The sequence below is a fragment of the Aquarana catesbeiana genome, linkage group LG09 (genome assembly GCF_042186555.1).
Source record: "Aquarana catesbeiana isolate 2022-GZ linkage group LG09, ASM4218655v1, whole genome shotgun sequence".
Taxonomy (NCBI): domain Eukaryota; kingdom Metazoa; phylum Chordata; class Amphibia; order Anura; family Ranidae; genus Aquarana; species Aquarana catesbeiana.
In genome coordinates this window covers 68,517,193-68,538,465 of record NC_133332.1, presented here as the reverse complement: position 1 = coordinate 68,538,465, position 21,273 = coordinate 68,517,193, and the positions used below count along the sequence as shown (strand labels likewise).

Here is a 21,273-nt window from a genome sequence, read left to right as displayed (position 1 = left end):
AACCTGTCTGGATGTGCTGCCATAGTAATAGGCAAACAGGCACACTATACTCAGGTTACTTCCAGATCCCCATTACTGAAGGCACCAAGAATCATGTCATCCTTTCCTACATTCCAGCAAAGCAAAGGGACTAAACTAGGTTTGCACCGATACCAGTATCCGTGACAATACTAAGCATTTACATGTTTCGGTACTCGTGCAAATGCTTCGATACCTGAAACCGATACTTTCAAGCTTGGTTCTTTCAGCGAGATTCTCACACTGACAGCTGCAATGTAAAAAAAAAAAGGCAGAAATTATTGGTTGTTAAGGAGCAGAGCCGCCGCATCCTTAACAATCGATGACTCATTCAGCCATCAGTGAGGTTCCCCTGTTGACAGCTGAAGTGTAAACAAAGTCCAGGCAATTGGAGCTTGTGGAAAAAAAAAATAAAAAATCAGCTGGGCAATGTTTATTAACAACATTGCTCAGACACAGAAAGGTAAAAAGAAACCTTGTTTCTTTTTGTATCTTTCTGTTTATTCATCTACAGATCAAAGTGATCAACTTCAATCTGCAGATGATTTTTTTTTTTTTAAAGTTCCTCTGTTTAACCACTTATTAACCCTTAATGAACTCCAATAAGCCTTAACCACTTCAGCCTGTGAAGGATTTACCCCCTTAATGACCAGGCCATTTTTTGCAATGCAGCACTGCGTCGCTTTAGCTGACAATTGCGTGGTCGCTCGACGATGTACAAAAACAAAATTGATGTCCTTTTTTTTCCCCACAAATAGAGCTTACTTTTGGTGGTATTTGATCACCTCTATGGTTTTTATTTTTTGCGCTATAAACAAAAAAAAGACTGACAATTTTGAAAAAAAAAGAACCAATATTTTTTACTTTCTGCTATAATACATATCCAAAAAACTAAAAAAAAAAAAAACGAATTTATTCCTCAGTTTAGGCCAGTATGTATTCTGCTACATATTTTTGGTTAATTTTTTTTTTTTTTTAAATAAGCATATATTGATTGGTTTGCCCAAAAGTTATAGCGTCTACAAAATAGGGAAAAGATTTAGGGACTTTTTATTTTTTTAAAAAAAGTAATGGTTCAGTGATTTTTAGTTGGACTGCGACATTGCGGCAGACAAATCTGACCCTAAGTGACACTTTTTGGTGACCAGTGACACCAATACAGTGATCAGTGCTATAAAAATGCACTGATCACTGTATAAATGGGACTGGCAGGGAAGGGATTAACACTAGGGGGCAATCAAAGTGTTAAGTGTTCCCTAGGGAGGTGTTTCTAACTGTTAGGGGGACTGGGAGTAGAGAGAGAGAGATCACTGTTCCTGATCACTAGGAATATCTGATCTCTCTCCCCTCCCCTGTCAGAATGGGGATCCGCCTTGTTTACACAGGCAGATCCCCATTCTGCCTCTCTTCACTGCTATTGTGGGTGGCCGGCGGACCCACGGGCGAGCTCCCGTGGTGCGCGACGGGCGCTTGCATGAAGTACCACATGCACAGAACAATGTACAGATATGTCAGTTTGCGCAGCCGAGCCGCCTTGCCGCAGTATATATGTGGAAGGTAGTGGGCAAGTGGTTAACTCTTTATTCTCCTCCTCCATTTAATTATTTCCCTGCTGTTTTTTTGTTCACTTCTATTTTATAAACTATTAATAATTAAAACTTTTTTTTGTTTGTTAATATTTTTACACCTTTAACATAAATTTACATGTTTTTCATTGGAAAAAGCACAAAATTTAAAAACAATAAAATTAATATCATTTGTAAATAATTTTTCAATGCTTTGTACCATTGCTGACAGTTGAAGTGTAAACAAAACAGTTGCGGTAGGTATCGGTAATTGGTATCGGCGAGTACTAAAAGAAAAGTATCGGTACTCGGTGTAAAAAAATTTTAAAAAAATTAAAAATTATATTGGTGCATCCCTAGACTAAACCAATCACTGCACTGTAATGTAACATCAGCTAAAGATAGTAATGGGTCTCGTATCCCTGGTATGTTCAGAGTCTAGGGATGAAAAAAAGTGTATCAACATTGATTTTATCAGTAAGACATCTGAAGGTCTGTGACCCAAAGGAAAGAGGAACTGATGCATTTTCAGTCAGCTACTATTTACAGCAGGTTAGTGAATGAAAGCTGGTAAATTGTTGGTTGCTATGAACAACAAAAGATGACATATTTTCATATGTGCTGTGAAACCACATTACCTTCTCCAGGTCCTGCTCTTGTAGTGCTAGAGCCAGCTCATTGTTGTCAATCACTGAAGCAGCAGCCACATCAAGGGGAGTAGAGCCTCTCATTCCTGCAACAACAAGTACACATTGAAAGCCACTGGTCTTCACCTAATAAATGTTAGTGCTGAAAACATTCAGTTACTGAAATAAACTTACCCAAACCAATACCACTGTTTTCAAGCAAATAGCTAAGATGGTCAAACATGGCTCTTTGATTCTGTCGGCTGATTCTACAGAAGTAGCACAGGAATCTACAGCAGTTGGTCACCATTTTGGGGAAGCGGATTTCCTTAAATATAATGATGGAACACGTGATGTTAGTAATTACTGAAATTTGATCTTGATAAAGAATGAAACAATTAGGGCTTCATTTAATAATGCAGGCTAAAAAATAGTTGTGACCGACAGCCACTGATATGCTGTAGCCCAAACACAGAGCAGCTTTATTTACTACACTAAGTACTTATTGGGTATCTCTTCAGCACATAACTGTCAACTGCACTTTGTTGTTAAATGAATCCTTTCATAACCAAGCATGCCATTTTGCAAGTATAGTCCCTGCAGCAGATTTCAGTTCTGCCCAAGGCCTTTCCCAGTTGGACAGGTCTGGTATGACTTACAAGGCAAACATTTTTGAACACCTATAAGCAATAGCAGAACCACTTAAACTAGCACTTCTCAGCTGTTCCAGAATGTTCTTGATTTACTGAACTTTCACCTCTAACTATGCCCTAGTTGCTTCTGTTACCCAAGCACACCAAATGCCATCTCAATTTTTATAGTCTGACCCTACAATTACCTTGGATTCACCTCCACCGAGCACGTTCACCATGACTTCCATTACAGTCTCATGCATTCCTAGAGCTCGCATCAAGTTGGGGTGCTGGTAGAAAACCTTGTTGTTCATGATATTTCTAGATGAGGGGGAAAAAATGAAGATTGTCAGCTGGTTTCTTAAAACACACAACTAGGTTACAGACCTATTAATGAACCAGGAAACAGTGATACTTCAAGGCCATAAGTAAATATCTTCACTCTAAGCACAGTTGTAGGCACATATGATGGCGACAACCCTTCCATAAAGGCTCCATCCCTTCTATCAATAAGCATGTTGAGCTAATTATACTAACAAAGCTAGAATCTGAGTGCACTATTGGAAGCTTTCTTTTTTATATGTAGTGCTACAATAGTCAGGGCTGGAGTTACCATTAGGCACAATAAGCCAATGCCCATCAACTACAAACACAAAGACAACTTTTTCCTGAATACATAGCTGCACATTTTTCTATCATCTCCATACAGTTATCCTAAATAATATGATATATTTGACATTTAATTTAATATAAAAAAAAATATGAAATTGTAATTTTTGTTGATTTGGGTGCCTACAGGCTTTAGGCCCCTTTCACACTGAGGCGGTTTGCAGGTGGTATTGCGCTAAAAATACCGCCTGCAAACCGCCCCTAAAGAGCCTCTGCTGTTTGTTCAGTGTGAAAGCCCGAGGGCTTTCACACTGAAGCGGTGCGCTGGCAGGACGGTGAAAAAAGTCCTGCAAACTGCTTCTTTGGAGCGGTTAAGGAGCGGTGTATTCACCGCTCCTAAACCGCTCCTGCCCATTGAAATCAATGGGACAGCACGGCTATACCGCAGCAATACCGCGGCTATAGCCGCGCTGTACGAGGGATTTTAACCCTTTTTCGGCCGCCAGCGGGGGTTAAAACCGCACCGCTAGCGGCCGAATACAGCTACAAGAACGACGGTACAGCAGCGCTAAAAATAGCGCTGTTGTACCGCCGACGCCCCCACCGCCCCAGTGTGAAAGGGGCCTAAGTAATAGAAATTAGGTCCGGAAAAAGAGTACCCTATTACTTAGAAATCTGTAAAAAAAAAACAGAAAAAAATACCAAATTGCTATATTATATGCTATAGAAAGCTTAGCTCAACTCTTGTATTACTCAACCTTAGGTGAGAAAAAAAAAAATGTTACCAAAGTAAGCAGTGATTGCACATGTTGCCTTATGATAAAGCCATCCCCAGAAAAATAAGTACAATTTTAGAAATGCAAATTGAATCACTATTTCAAAGCGTGGTTAAGCATTACCCCTTTTATAATCAAGTTATTTTTTTATACAAACACAGCATAAAACTTGCACCAGTACTGACCCGATACTCTGGATCATTAAGTTCTCTTCCTCGGGACCCATCTGCACAATCAGCAGTGAGCGAATCTGCCCAAGGCTCTCTAGAAGATTCATGGTGTCCTCCACAGATACAGCATTGATGGTGTAGGCTTTGGGCATCGCTCTGATAAGTTCACCTAGCCCATCATACTGACGGTGCAGCAGACTGAACATCACCCGGACCAGCTCAGGGTTCTGGATGAAAGACTCCTGGGCCCAGTGCACCATAGTGTGAGAGATGAGCTCCTGCAAGGTGGCTGTGAGGAAAGGAAGAGAATATACATCACCATGAAGATGTTTATTTAAACAGCAGTGTTAACATATAGAGAACACAGTATACTTTAGAAGGTAAATATCTTCCATCCATAAATATTAACACTTCAAGGACACTTTTGTAGCAAAGGTCTCTGGCCTTGTCCAGTCTAATGAGAATTTTTCAAGCCAGAGATAGCTGACATCCTTCAATATGTAGTGGGTTGTGAGGCATAGTGGGTGCAAAGATGGTGAAAGTCATTGGGATCAAACACTTCTTGGATGTAAAAGAGGTTTTATTTCTCTTAACCGTCCTTTTTGTATTTTTGGGGGAAAGAGGGTTAGGGCAAGGACACCCTTAAGTAGTTGTAGATTTAATTGGCAGACTCCGAGACTTCAATAGGAGGACAACTGTGCAGGGAAAGGCCCCAGCAAGGTGCCACATCTGCACATGCAGGAATGTTGTCTCCTATGGCAACAGTCTTTAACAGTTCCTAACCTAAATGTAACAGTTCCTTCAGCTTCACTACAACTGCCTCTTGTAGTTCTTCAACACTGAGCTCCCGGTCTCTCACTAGACCCTCTGATTCACTGGCTCTGAATCCCTTGAGCTCCTCCAAGGTCTCCCTCAAGCATCACCCACGCTTCCCTGCTGGGTCCCTAGCTTGGCACTTCAGATACTTCTCAAGCTTCACCCCTGCTGACGGGCTCAGTCCTTGTCTTGACACACAAGGCTGCTCTGCAAGCATCACCTCCGCTGGTTGGGTCCCTGACTTGATCACCGCCTGAAGTTTCGCAATTCTCCAACGTGCCCGTTTGGTGAGAATACTGCTCCGGTACTTGCTTTAGTTATTCACTGTGGTCCCTGGTAAAGGTGGCTGGCCCTTTAGTGGCAACAGCTTCCCTTCTACCTCTGACCACGACAGGTTCTCCAGCCGACAGAACCATCACTTTGGTTGGACTGCAAACCGCAATCCCAACCCTGCGCTACCCTCTCACTTCTGGATAGGCCCTCACACAGCCTGGCAGTCAGGTGCCTCGGGATTGGCCCAATCTCCGGCCTAGCAGCCTGGGGCATACGACACACGTCCACCCAGACAGCTGTCCAGGTGGCACTGAACTTAGATCATCTGACTCCACCCAAATATATAGTTGCTCCCAGCAGGCCAAGGGATTCAAGAAAACCCCTGCCCATTATTATTATTATACAGGTTTTATATAGCGCCAACAGTTTGCGCAGCGCTTTACAACATGAGGGCAGACATTACAGTTACATTATAATTTGGTACAAGAGGAATCAGAGGGCCCTGCCATTGGCTGAGATACCCCGTATACCCATAACCTGATCTTGGGTTGCCCTTCTCATATCTAGTACCACCAAGTAAGGATGAGCACCGGTGTGTTCGCACACTCCGTGTGCCGAGCCCGCCAGGAAGTCGGCACGGCGCTGCGCTAATCACAGGCAGTGAGACATCTTCCCGATGTGCGGCTACAGAGATCGGGAAATGTCTCACTGCCTCTGATTAGCGCAGCCCCATGCCGACTTCCTGGCGGGCTCAGCATGCGGAGAGTGCGAACATGCCGTAGCTCATCCTTACCACCAATTAACCGGCCACCTAGTGGTAGAAGAGAAAAGTGCAACAAGGCCAAACTTAGGAAGAAATCATTGGCTCTCTATCAATCAACTAGGATAACTACTCCTGGCAAGTAGATTTGTGAGGAGCTCCCTGTCTAAGCTACAGGGTGCTATATCCTCCCCGCCTAAGTACAGGGTGCTACATCCTCCCCCTGTCCAAAAAAACTAAGTCTTGAAGTTTGCAGAAAAAGTAATTTTTCAGCCCTCAAGCCTGAGAGCAAATGTCCTGGCAAAAACTGGGACAGGTAGGGAAACAGGGAAAGGGTTAACAGTATAACAGTAGAAAGACACATGAGATAAAAAGTCACATGACAAGGAAATATCAAAAATAGTTATGTACAGTTTTAACACTTTCGCTGCCAGGCTCTGTGCTTCATTTTGTAGACTCAGGTGGCCAGACCATTTTTGCAATTTTTTCTTTGCTTTTTATTTTTCACTTATAGCTTTCAGAATTTATGAAATACTTCCCAAACCATATATTTTCTGAAAGCACATGATCAGCAGTATAAAAAGAAGGTGCTACTGATTTTTTTAGTATTTTTTCTTTTTTTAGTATTTGCGCAAGTGTTTATCAAACCAATATATTTGCAAAAAATACACTAAAACCATTATTAGCAAATAAAAACACAGCAAATTTTACAAAATTCCTACTAAATATAAAAGCTTAACCTGTATGGAGTTAATAAATAATAAATATTTATTATTATTAATATACAGTAATAACAAGATACAAAAAGGATTAGGGTTGTCGTTCGGTTAGATCCCTGTCTCTCCTTAGCCAAGGAAGACGCGCCAACTCAGCAACACCTGAAAAAGAGCAAACAGCAATGCAAATGCATCCTATCCTATGGTAACATGGGGCAGTATATACATATGCGATTAAACAAGTTTTGATTGTCCTCAGCCGAAGACAGCATAGCAGTGTAAACACATAGAATATTGCATTATTTAATTTTTTTGGAAGCAGGCCCTATCCTCCATAGAGAATAACACTTTCTTCCCATTGATCAACAAACTTACATCAGCACATAATGTAAATAAAGTTACTCAGGTCAGCACCGCTCACGCCACCTGGTGACCACACTAGGAACAGTCAAGACATATGGTTTAGTCCATTATTCACATACACAGTGAGAATTGACTCTTCTATTATAGCCTAATCCAACTAACACTTAGAGTCCAAGGTATGTTACAGTTCATCGATTTCCTTCTGGATGAACTACATTTCCCAGCAGTTTCCCTGCTTTTCCAGGGACAACACCAGGTACAAGGAGACACCACATATCTCCTAGCTCCTCTCCGCCACCTGCAAGCTGTCATTCCCCGGGCGGAGGCAGCGCCCCGGCATCACCAGCACACAGGAAAGCTAGAAGAGATTAATCTCACCAATATCTGCTTCACTATTCCCTCAAGTCTCACTGACGATTGACTTACAAGTCTTACAAGACTTACAAGTCCACCACGTCTACACATTCATCGTGAGTAAAACAGTTTCTCATTTTCAGGCTCCTCTCTAAAATGCCACTGTTTTAGTTGCTCTCAATCTCTGACACCTACTAGATACCATCCAATTTCCATCCAGCTTTTTCCACCTCGACCCACAATCTCTGAAAAGACGAAATCCTTGTATAAAGGGCGATTCAAAAATGTGCTTAATATACTCAATTTGCCTCAGTGAAGGAATGTAAACTTTCATACCTCGCTATATAAGGGCAGTGTCATGCCTCAGAGGACAGCAAAGTGTGAACCTTCAGCCCTCTCATCACTTATTGAAATAATGCAGCTTCAATGACAACCCTATTTATTTATTTTTTATTTATTTCAGGTACCTATATAGCGCCGTCAATTTACGCAGCGCTTTACATATACATTGTACATTCACATCAGTCCCTACTCTCAAGGAGCTTACAATCTAAGGTCCCTAACTCACATTCATACATACTAGGGACAATTTAGACAGGATCCAATTAGCCTACCAGCATGTCTTTGGAGTGTGGGAGGAAACCGGAGTACCCGGGGGAAACCCACGCAGACACAGAGAGAACATGCAAACTCCAGGCAGGTAGTGTCGTGGTTGGGATTCGAACCAGCGACCCTTCTTACTGCTAGGCGAAAGTGCTATCCACTACACCACTGTGCCTCCCAACCCTATGCCTGGAACTGTGTCAGCGGCCTGTCCAGAATTGCACTGAACAACCCAGCCCTAGTTCTCCTTATTACTCAGAGGGAACAGGGTCAAACCACCCAACTACTGACTATAGGAGTCTACCTGTGCTAATGGACAAGATTGTCCCACTGAACATCACATGGGCAGTGCTGCATCTGTGGTACAACCAAAACCTAAATTTATGCCATACTGTCAGACATACCACATTAATTTCTTTTAGTAAGTGTCTAACACTCCCAGTGCTATCTAATGTAACAATACCTGGTAAGTTTACGGAGTAAGAGTGCACAGTTTGAATTTTGCTAAGTTCCCTTAAGCTTAACAGACCATCCCAACGAGTGTGTATACCTAGAATATCCTGCTTCTCCAATGTACCTAATTTATAGTTTATTATACAACGATTGCATAGACACTGACTGAGGGATTATATCTGAGATAAAAAGTTCAAAATATAAGTTTCACCTGATCTTCTCCCTTGCTATTAAAAATTCTTCCCTCCATCAAACATACACCTAGCACCCAACACAGCATCACAAATAAGCCGAATATGCCTTGGGACCCGAATCCCACGCCATTAGCACCCTAACCATAGGCCCAATCAATACAGGCAAAGTGACTTATAATGTGCCTATTCTAAACGCTCAAAAATATCACTGAATATTTGTCTTGTAATGTGGATGTGAGGGAAAAATAAATTACATATACGGAAGCAAGGGAGAGTCAAAGGTATATATCAAAACGTATAACCAAAGAGTTACATAGTTTTTGTTCTTGTTTATTGTTCTTTATATGTATTGTTGCACAGTCACTTCTAGACAAGCCCTATATGCTCAGTGAGTATGAGATGCTTGTTCAAGTCCTATTAGACTGAGAGTCCATCTATACCCACACTACAAGAAATACAATACCTCTCTAATACACAGTGAGCATCCCAAGGTTAGGAGGGAAAAATGTATTACCCCTCTATTACTAAGTGGACACCATAAGACCTGGGGTGAAAAAGGTATTACCACAAGCATTTCTATCAAGATATCAATGCAAACTACATGATATCAAACAACACCTTCTGGTAATTCCCAGACAAAAAGTATACTAATCTACCTTACACTTTGCAATCACAATCTCCATTGAAATACATTTTATAGCAGTCTTGGCACCTTACCATTTTATTTATTTATTTATTTTTTTTGCAACAGGCTACTACAAAGGAAATACTGTATCTCCTACCTCCTATCCGCTTATTACCACCAAACGCCATCACTTTCAACCTAACTTTCTCACAATGTGCATTTGACGCACAAATACAAGAGCTCTTCCCTAACCTCAATCTCTCCCTCACTCATCACTTTGTCTATCCCTACACCAACTAGGGCCAAACGAATATCACTGACCCTTGACATCTAAAACTCCCAAGACCACACAATACTGAAAAACATTTTCTTCGACCCTACCACCTCCTAACTCAGCACAGCCAGATTCTCTGTGCTGACACACTCCGACACTCCATCACAATCTAGGCAGGATAGCTGGTCTACCCTAGCACATGACTCCCCCCACAAATTCACAACCACATTGGCTGCATGGATTCACTTCCAGACTTCCAATGAATACTCACAGACGATGGGCTCCTTCACACTAAAATTGACTTAAATACAATACCAGCCTCTCTTCAAGACAGGTTCAAACTCACTCATTATAAACTGTTCATAGCAGACCTTGGACAAGACCAGTTGTTCGACTTACCTTTAGCATGCAAAGGTATATTAAACGTAAATTAAATTACGTAAATTCACTAAGGCACCTCGCCATTTCTCTATCTTGACTCATTATTCCTAATCTAAACTTAGACCCCCCTCTACCCACCCCCATTTTCTTTTCTTTTTTCCTCTCTCCTCTTTTACCCCCCCCCCCCCACCTTGCACTTTGGCAATTGATAAGCACGACCTAATAAGATCAATTCCACAAAGTATGTGTTACTCACGGAAGCTCCTAATTGACATATCCTATACTGGATTAATTATATCAGATAAACTTACCCACAGAAGTAAGACAGAAAAGAAAAAAAAAAGTATCATACCTCTTGTCTACAACAGACTTAATATCTCACTCAAGTTACATTACTATGACTAACTTCTATAAGCAACATCAAAGCTATACAACTACCTTCATTTTTTTTTTCTTGTTCACTTGTGTCTGATGTTTTAATTCATGGGTACACTTATACTTTGTATAACATGTTCAATATGTCACATCATCTTTTTGACCCTGTAACTGTAAAGTAACCATACATTGTTAACTTGTATTTGTCTCAATAAAACTTATTTGGAACAAAAAATATAACTAGTTTAGAGTTCACTCTAGGAAAATGGCAAGGACACACTGCAATTTCCCGAGAGGTACCACTTAACACAAGCAATAGGTAAAGTTCTCTGAGTACCAGCTGTAAAGGGGCAGTCTTTAGTTCTAACTCTTCAACTGGCTAGCGTTGGGGCCCAGTTGTACCATTGGTGCACATGTGAATAGTCCCAGTCAAGCCTGCAGGCAGCAATAAGGCTACTAGATGTCTGTGTGGTCAGTTCCTAAAGGGCTAAGTCTCTCTAGCAGCAGATAGTAAATCCCCACAGCAGCAGATCACCAATCCTTGTAATTTTCAGCTCACTATCTGGTCACACTCTGTGATTAGTCCACTCTCTGCTCTGCACCCAGGTGATTTTGTCTGTCAGCACCCCTGAACTCAGCACTCTGGATCCCCTCAGGTCGCAGCAGTGATGGTTCACACTTGACAGTGATGTGCACTCTCCGGACTCCCTCATGGCAAGGGAAAACTGTGTCCTTTACGCCTAAGAAAATGCAGCTCTTTCCCCTCCTCCCAGCAACCTTCTCTTTAAGGAATGTAGTTCAAAAGCTTTTGATTACACAGTAGAGTCTCTCCTCAGGACTACAATTCTTACAGTGCAGTGCTGCCTTAGTCTAATGAACATTTCATGCTCAGCAGCTCCCTCCTTCTGCTGAAATATCTGTTTTATTTTGGTTTAACACAACATGGCAGCAGCTACAGAGAGCAGTTGCAGTAAGTGTTTCTCTCACTCTTAGCCAAGCACCTGGCCACATTTGTGTCACAAAATGATTTAGCAAACTTAATTTCATTCATAATGTTTATATACTTTACAGAAAAATGGTCAATGAGTGCAATGAAGGAAATGGGAAGTTTATTACAGAAGACACATTACATACTTACTTTATGTACTTTAACTACAAGAGGTAGGCTGCTATACCAAACAAGACAAGTTAAGCCAGTAAAAACCCCATAGCCCAGGCACCAACTGTAAAGACTTACTAGGTTTAGGTTCCTCCTCCTCTTCTGGCTCAGGTTCTGGTTCTTGCTTCTTGCCACGTAGATTCTTTATTTTCTCCACTAAACTGAGTAGGCGTCTAGCCAGGCTGGTGTCTTCCTGTTCTTCCTCCTCTTGTCCCTCCATATGGACGCCTAAGGGAAGAAGGTTTGAAAAAGTAACCCCAAAGCTCCTAACACCGCTATAATGCTCTGTACACACAATAGGATTTTCCAATGGAAAATGTGTGATAGGACCTTGTTGTCAGAAATTCCGACCGTGTGTAGGCTCCATCACACATTTTCCATAGGAATTTCCGACTCACAAAGTTTGAGAGCTTGCTATAAAATTTTCCGACAACAAAATCTGTTGTCAGAAATTCCGATCATGTGTACACAAATCCGACACACAAAGTGTCACGCATGCTCAGAATAAATTAGGAAACGAAAGCTATTGGCTACTGCCCCATTTATAGTCCTGACGTCCATGTTTTACGTCACCACGTTCAGAACGATTTTCCGACAACTTTGTGTGACCGTGTGTATGCAAGACAAGTCCGAGCCAACATTCGTCGGAAAAAATCCTAGGATTTTGTTGTCGGAATGTCTGATCAATGTCTGACCGTGTGTACGGGGCATAAGAATTACACAGTATAAGCATTTCAGTTGATGACATTTTTTTGTAATCAAAACATACTGGATACAGCAGAAAATAAATCACACTTCAGAAGCTGTCCAATGCTCAAAATGGCATCACAGCATCTAAGTGCTTATCCCTTTCACCCTTAAGCTCTACTACATTCTCAATGTGACAGACCAAGCTGGGACAGGGGCATTTGGAGGGGACTAGGGGCTTTCCTTCTACCCCTTGATTATGGCCCAGGGAGGAGACCTGTCTGCTTCTCCCAGTCAGAGCATGGAAAAGAGCTTAGCTCAGCCCCTGATCCCATGGAGAGAGCAGATTGTTCTCTAATGATGGATATCAATGTGATGAACGCTGAGAGCGAGGCTTGGATTAATTCCCTGAATAAAGACAATAAGGCTTCCCATCTGGAGTGGATGGAAAGAGGTAAAATTAATCATGTACAGGTTAATGGTCAGAGGAAATATGGTGGCCCTCCTGTAGACTGTGTTGGAGAAGCTTCTCCAATTGAGACAGAAATATTTATCAAGAATCCTCCTCAAGAAATCTATGAAGAAAAATGAATTCAATTTTTTCAGACTGCAGGAACATTTCTATGAGTTTTGTCTTTTGTAGTGGACAGATTACACCAGTTAAAGACAAACACCTGCTAAACAGCATGTATAATGTACTTTCTGTAGCTGCGGGGCTGGTACCAAACTGTCTGGTTGGGTACTGATCTGGGTCACCTAAGCTTGTCTAGGTGACTAGTTGTTAATTAGCTTACTGTGCATTAGATCACTGTTAGCTGTTGACTGATCCTTAGAGAGTGCTAATGATATTACTGTTTACAGTTTGCATGGTTTAGGATAAAGTGATCAAGCTCTTTACTGATTGTGTGTGGTATATATTCTGTTTGATTTTAAAGTGAGTCCCAGTTTGCACCTAAGCTAGTGTCATCTAGTTCTTGGGTCCAATATTCAGCTATAATATCTGGTTCCTGGTTTTAGAGTGGAGAAAGCTGTATCATGGCATGAGCACCCAAGTGGGGTGCTAGGCGGTCTGTCACACTCAAACTATATATAAAACTTATGCTTTACATTGAACATATATATTTTGCACCAGAAATGCTTAAATCAAGTCCTCTTAGGCAAAGACTCACTTGAATGATTCAAGTGCTCTTTGAAAAAGACTACAGAAAATGTGTCCACACCTTATAAATAAGTCACAAAATTAATGAGCAAAGGATCATATTTCTGAATACATATACACACAAACCACCAAACACACATTAAATGCAACATAAATATGTGATTGGAAAGGCTCCAGGCATTTTTGAAAGCTAACTTTAAATGGTTTACCATAAACTGGGCCTATGGGCACATGCTATTTGACCAAACCATCAGTTAACCTCTGTATTCATTTTGAAGGGTTACAGGAGAAATATAAGTTCAGGACTCTTACCACAGTGGGCCAGTAGATCAGCGTGAAAATCGATGAGCTCATCCCGGATTTCTTCTGGCACAGGATATTCCTCCTCGGGAATATTTTTGAAATTCACTAGCATATTAATCTGAAAAGAACAACAGATGACATGTGAAAGGCATGGCTAATATGTCTTAGGAATGAGTCAAGTAGTAGTATATATGGAGAACCAAAGGCTGCATTGTAGTCTGTGTCTGCACAGAGGGCAGGCAACATTGTAAAAGCTGGTGTGAAATTCCCTAGTACATAAACATATGCTGCCTGTCCTTTCTGAGTTTCTTTCTCCTTATTAGAACTTTGTTGAAATGCAGAATAAAAACTATACAAAATGTCCTGTTGAGGTCAATGCTTCAATGTAATTACCTGTGGTAAAGTGGCTAGCATCAACTAACAAAGCTGTCTTGCTCTTCGCTTGGGTCACCTCCAAGTTGTCATTAAAATTCATGTGCATGCAAAGGCAGGTGTCCCAATGCTTTTGACAATATAGTGCATTTTACAGACTCTAGAGGTATAATTTCCCCAACTCACTTCCTGGGTGATCCCAAACACACTCCTGCTTCAGTAATGTAATGGAAATCCTTCTGCTCCATTACCCTTAGTATTAAATATTAATGCAAACAAATGCAAGGGAAACAAAAAGTGAGGCTTTCTCATAATAGGGGATGGCAGATAAATGGCCCTATGAACTTGATGTTTAAAATACTGCCATCCTAGTCATAAGAAACAAAAAATACCAATAGGTAATTTAAAGAACAATTCCACTTTTATTAATAAAATTTGTATAATATAAATATGCTACAGAATCCAGGTTGAAATTTAATGTTATTAAAAATGATCCTGGCATTTTAACATGCAGCTATCTATAATTTTCAAGGTAACAATGTCATCCCTGGAGGAGAGACGTTTTGTAAGCAGATATGAGTCTTGACCCCCCTGAACCTCTGATGACATCACCATTCGACAAAACGTGTTGGGAGGAGCACATTTATATATTTAGATATGAGTTTCCAATTAGATCAATGAGGTAAAGCTTTTAGGAATCACCTGTTCTTGAGGAGGGGAACGGAATTCTCTGGTTCGCCGTGCTGTCTCTGCTGCAGACATGGTGAATGCTTGCATTAGTTCTTTGTAACGATGCCTCTGATTGGTTTGCAAGCTGTCCATGTGGCGCTCAGAGAAGGCAATGATGGCTTCAACACGATGCTGCAGTTCCCGATCACAGAAATACTGCAGCAGGTTACACATCTGTAAAAATGGAGAAAATTTGACTAACGCAGTGTTTTCCAATGTTTTGTTGCTTAGATTTATATACAGTCACAGTGGTGAAGCTAGACATTCTTTTACCCGAAGCAAAGACTCAGATCAGCTCCCCCACCCGAGAGGGATGTTCTTTACCTGGGGGTTAATAGCTGATTGGCACCCATTATAGGTGAGTGAATGGGGGCCGACATTTGGCCTTAATGCTGCATGTTTCACTGTATATGTAGCGTGAAGGCCTGCACAATCACCGCATAGGTGAGGTTTGAATGAGGCAATTTCAAGCCTCACTTCCATAGCGGATTAGGAGAGGGGTGCCACCAGGAAAGTGAGCCAAGACGGGGGTCTTTAATAAGGCTCGCTTCTGTGCACTCTTCTTCCTTTTAGGAAGCACCTCACCTAATCCGCCACGGAGGTGAGGTTTGAAATCTTCTCATTCTACAGTCATGGTAGGCATATTAAAAACCTTTCCTGCTGGGCTGTTTCTAATCTGCCACGTAGGTGAAGATTAAATTTAAGTGATTTCAAGCCTCATCTCCGATCAGTGCAATCTTAATAGCATCATGGGCCCCTAAGTAAAGTAATGCCTCGGGGCCCCTAGAAGGGAGATCAGGAATTGTGGAGCAAAATTATGCTACGTATTAGGCGTGGCCTTTTAGTCTGATTAGAAAAAAAATAAACACAACCAGGAAAATTAACCCAAATTAAATTCACCCCCTGTACACACTGTTCCACTCTCTCTACACATATACACTGACCCTCTTTTCCCCGTATTAATTTTTTTAATTATTTTAATTTAGTATTTTTTACATTTTTAATTATTTTTTACAATTTTGTAAAAAAAAAATTAAAAATTCAAAATGCTGTTGAGGGGGTCTTTGGTGAGATATCAACGGTCCAAACAGACCCCAGATGTCTCACTTTTGGTACAGAGAAAGGGACTAGGCACAACTTCCCCAATCCCTTACTCTGCAGCCTCAGCTGCACTGGAGATCATTAAACAGGAAGCACTCTGAAACTTCCTGTTCATTCACAAACCGAAGCGTAGTAGTCAGTAATCAGTTATGGTACCAATCACTCACTGTGCTCATTAAGGAAAGGAAGGGAGCAGAATGAGGACAGCAGTGCTGGGAAGAGAACATTGCATGGCAGCCATGCGGCCAGGTGGCCCGAGTAGCAGGGGGGAAAAATCACATGTGAATAGAGTGGGTGATCAGTGCAGCTGGTGGGGGAATTTATTGCAACCGATCCTGTGTGGGTCAGTGTTTTCCAAACTTTTGTTGCTTAGGTTTATATACAGTCACAGTGGTGAAGCTAGACATTCTTTTACCCGAGGCAAAGACTCAGATCAGCGCCCCTAACTGAAAGCGAAGTTCTCTATTTGGGGGGTAATATAGCTGATTAACGCCCATTATAGGTGAGTGAATGGGAGCGGACATTTGGCCTTAATGCTGCATGTTTCACTGTAGTGTGAAGGCCTGCACAATCTCCACATAGGTGAGGTTTGAATGAGGCAATTTCAAGCCTCACTTCAATAGCGGATTAGGTGAGGGGCACAACCAGGAAAGTGAGCCAAGAAGTGAGTATTTAATAAGGCTTGCTTCTGTGCACTTTTCTTCCTTTTAGGCAGCGTCCCACCTAATCCGCCACGGAGGTGAGGCTTGAAATCACATCATTCTACAGTCATGGCTGGCATTTTAAAGACCAGCCCTTCAGCAGCTGAAAGGAAGGAGGAGAAGATGCCAGCATTTAGCTGCTGCAGGGAGAGCCACACAGAAGACAGGTTCCAGTAATTTTCCCCACTGGTCGCACGGATTAGGAGCGCCCCTCTCACCAGGGGCACATTCCCCCCCCTCCTAGTTTCAGCCTTGTACAGTCATAATGACCACTGCTCCCTAAAAGTCCTGCTTATACTTATTCACAATGCAAAGAGAGCGTTTGTGGGCTAAATGTACCAACCAATGTTTATTTGCACCTCACAACTCTGCCTCCTAACTCTCAGTTCAATTTCTACTTGACTTTGTTTTTCTATGCAATGCTTTTCCTTTCTGATATGCAGAGCCAACTCTGAGATAGAATCAAAGAAATTGCCCTTGCCAGGCAGGTCATTGGAGACTTTAAAAACACACACTTGCAGTTCATTGTATAGCTGCATGTGCGCCATCTGGCAACCGTCATTTTGTCAATAAATAGATCCAATTTCTACTGCCAAGCACTAAAAAGATCAAGGGAATTGAATTTAAAAGGATGTGTCCTTTTCTGTAGCAGATTTTCTACATACACCAAAGCTTGTACACATCTCGCATTTAGAGGAACACTACAGTGGCAGGACAGTGCTTCTTTTGGCCTTTATACCCAAAAGCAGCTAATGAATCAAAAAATTAATGTATATAAAACTAAAAAAGGGTCTACCTGCAACTTCACAGACTCAGGCAGCTTCATTTGCAGTAAGCCTTCCTCCAGGGCCTCCTCCTCTTCTTTGGCTTCAGCCTCTCCATCTTCAACTGTTTTCTCTTCTCCGTCTTCAGTCTTCTCCTGTCCTTCTCCCTCTACTTCTCCCTCCTCACCTCCTTTTTCTGTAGCCTCCTTTTCTTCTCCCTCCTCTCCACCTTCCTCTGCTGGCTCCTCCTCAGAAAACACATTTGGTTCAATCATCTTTAAGATGTGTCGTACATCATCATCCTGAAAGACACCCATAATTAGAAGGGTGGAAATGAGCTTTAGGACTGGTACAAATTGGAATTCCACACTTCCTCCAACGGGATCCCTGGTGTGTTGTCCACCATCCTGGACAGATTCTGTCAACATGTTGATAGCCTTGGTCTTGAGAATATCCAGTGGGATGTATGGACTGTGCTGGTAAAGTTCACTGATAGTGCTAACAAAGCAAGTATGGGAAAAATGTAGCTCTGGTCTAAGACATGTACTCATGCCAACACCAGGAAGTCCATGCTTTTTGTTTTCATTGGGGAACAATGTGATACTCTTTGTCTGGTCAGTCATAGGAACGATAAACTCGCTGTTCATGGTCATACGACCTCTTTTGGCTGACTCCAAGTGGATGCTAATAAGAAGATCATAGAAGCCACTCCGAAGAAGACCTGACAGGTTATTACTCTCAATAGTATAAAGCAACTGAGATTCATCAACATGGCTGGTCAGGGCGTGAGCCACACGATTGTTTCCTAAAGCACAGACTGAACAGTACAGTTTAAGGGTGTGATAGTGAAACTTTAGCAAATCCAAACGTTCTGACAATTCCAGGATATCAATACACCTACAAGAAACAAAACAATTTACTTTAATAGTTAAGCATTTTTGGGGGGTTATTTTGCTGTTGGTTTAAGAACTACAACTTGACTAATAAAATTAAGGCTTAATGGGGGTTCAAAGCTCCAGCAGCTTAAACCTTAACAGCTGTCCAATGCTAAGAATTTTCCTCTTCACAGCAGTCCATAAATATAGCGCTCGGAGGATCCGCATCTTTCAGGGTTCTGCCAAGCAACTAACAAAACTACACCAGCGATTGCTAGTCCAGACCTAGCTTAAAGTGACTATGCCTTTTTTGTTTTTGTCAAAATGACAGAAAGTGCAGGTACCTAGAGGTACCTACAGTAGATTTTCAGTACTGCACTCTGAGCAAATGCTGGCCTGTTCTCACTGAGCAAAGCTTTGACACTTTCTGGTTGAGTTTAAGACTATCCACCCTCTCTGCACCCCCTGCATACCTATTGGCCAAGATAAGACTCATCATAGGGAAGGGCCACAAGGAATGTATGAAGAGTGGATAAAAACAAGCAAACAGATTTCCTGTCTATTATTTCTAGCACCAATGACACCTTCACTATCAGTGACTCCCTACTTCTCAATCACATCTCTTTGCCACCTTTTTGACATTTCCCTGTTTTCTTTGCTACCCTCCACCATCTGGCACTGGTATCCCCTAAATACCATCAACCCACTGCACACAAAATTTGTGTGCTTTCTGCTCAATGGTTATATATGCAGTATATATCCCCAAAAATGTTAATTCTGCTGTGGACATACTTTTACCAGTTATCCTGCAATGCAAAGGTTTTGCTCTGTGTCACAATCAAAAACAGTCAATCGTCAGACTGCCTTCCAAAACAGCATCTTCCAAAATGGTTACATAAATGATACATGCAAAGTTGGTTCAACAATTTTGTTTTAGCAGCAATCTGGTCCGTTACTACTGGGCAGAGAAATCTAAAATTTGCAGCAATGTATGTTCAATTCGGAGTTGTTACCTATTCTCTTCAGGTATATGAAGAGCCATCATCATCAATGGATCTGTACACTCTACCATCCAGCCATGTCGGTCGCTGACCTTTGATGATTCCACCTTTAAGAAATCATTTGGCATACGGCTCCATACCACAGGTTTCAGCACCTGGACATCCAGACGAGGTGGGCACTGCGGTACTGGGTTCTTACTTTCACTGCGAAACATGGCAGCAGAGATAGGCATGATGTTCTGCAAACAGACAAAATAATTGTTTTTGGGTTAAGGATATAAAATTAAATTGAATACAAAATATCTTGGTTTACAGAAAATTTATAAAAATGTTATTTTTTCCTACCTTCAATTTTCCAAGTTCAAACTGGAACAAGGTTTGACTCAAAGGAGTAACAAAGACAGCTGGAAAGAGTTTTGTGTTGGGCTCAACCTGGCAGGATAGGAAGAGGGAAAATGGAAACAGACTTAAAGAGCTTAGACTAAAAATTCTGACAGAAGTCATTACTATTGGTTTAAGTACCAAATTCTTCCACAGTGTTGTACAAAGAAAGGGCATATAGGGGCTGTAACACAAGCATTACACAAAATGTAGGAAACAAAATGTATGAAGATTAAAACAAAAAAGAAAAGTAGATACTAAAGGTATGGGAAGAATAGTAAATGTTTTGTAGCGCTACCCCTGAAGGGGCCACTAGTATTAACTGGTTCTTCCCTAAAAGTACAGAGGCTGTCGTGCCTGCAAGCACCAGTCCATACACCCTGGCTCCAATAACACAGTTTAGGGGATGTCTTGTTAAGATTTATTGCTTGAAAAAAATTTAAACAGGAGAGAGGTTGGGGCCTGGGATACTCCAAAACGATTAGCACATATTAGAGGACAATCTTCTCCTTAAGTAAAGGTGAATGTTGGACAGTCTAAACCCTCACATCTGAGGATCATCATTTAACTTTGAGTCCACTGGGGCCACAAGGCAAGTTTCTTTGGCTTCTGGCTACCTTGCGCCTCTGCACAACTATTGGTACCCAATGCGATTTCCAGAACACTGCACAGTCGCAGGGATCAATTTAGGCTCTTTACTAACCAGTCAACTCACAAGACAACTGTCACCTTCCTGCTTCCTCTGCACACGGGCCAATGAGACCTTCTCCAGACCAGATCCCTTGTGGTGAAGTTCTGCACTCAGATTGTAAGAGGATCCATCCAGGCCCTCAGCCCTAACACAGATGAGGCCTCTAGAACAGCTACACAGTCCATGGGCTGCCTAAAGGCAGCAACCCCTCAGGCTTTGGAACTTAGCTCTCCAGTGCTTCAGACTATTTATCACCTTTCCAGCCCCCTCCTGGACACTCCTCTCAGGGATTAGCTGGTGCCCGATAAATATTCAGACTGGTTATTGGCATCTCCCTCCCTAAGCTCTGGAAGCTTCTTCCAAAAGTTGGGAGGCAGGGAAGGAGCAATCAAACTCCCAGTCTGTGAAACCCTGAAAAGACCAGGACAGACGATCACTGCTCCCTTGATTACAGAAGGAGGCAAAAACTAAATTTACCTAGCATCCTACACTTGGAGGGTGCTACAGTGTGATAGTATGTGGAAAGGCAAACCAGCAAGGGGGAAGCACAAGAGAAGTCATGAAGGCTCAAGGAGCTAGTCAGTTGTGCGGCAGCACTCATGTGCTAACAAGGAACATGCTGACAGGAGGGGAGAGGAGAGTGACAGAGAGATGAGCTCATCGGTCTGCTGTTTCTCCTTTACTGGTCAGTCAAAGGCTAGAAAAGGACACGACTTAGATGTAATACTGAGGTGCCCTATAGAAAAGTAAAGTTCCCAAAGCTAGCT

The 21,273-nt window shown here is 41.9% G+C and overlaps 1 protein-coding gene across 13 annotated transcripts in view; it reads right to left on the bottom strand.

Annotated features, from left to right (window-relative positions):
• The window catches only part of RYR1 (ryanodine receptor 1), a 302,237-nt gene that overhangs the window by 134,519 nt on the left and 146,445 nt on the right, over window positions 1-21,273 (bottom strand). For all 13 annotated transcript variants that reach the window (XM_073598714.1, XM_073598720.1, XM_073598713.1 and 10 more), the window contains 10 exons: window positions 19,780-19,866; window positions 19,447-19,673; window positions 17,591-18,455; window positions 14,966-15,166; window positions 13,901-14,009; window positions 11,821-11,970; window positions 4,412-4,685; window positions 3,048-3,162; window positions 2,405-2,537; window positions 2,222-2,316 (listed from right to left, as the gene is read on the bottom strand). In XM_073598714.1, coding sequence (XP_073454815.1) covers window positions 2,222-2,316; window positions 2,405-2,537; window positions 3,048-3,162; window positions 4,412-4,685; window positions 11,821-11,970; window positions 13,901-14,009; window positions 14,966-15,166; window positions 17,591-18,455; window positions 19,447-19,673; window positions 19,780-19,866 — 2,256 coding nt within the window. The remainder of the gene's footprint in view (window positions 1-2,221; window positions 2,317-2,404; window positions 2,538-3,047; window positions 3,163-4,411; window positions 4,686-11,820; window positions 11,971-13,900; window positions 14,010-14,965; window positions 15,167-17,590; window positions 18,456-19,446; window positions 19,674-19,779; window positions 19,867-21,273) is intronic.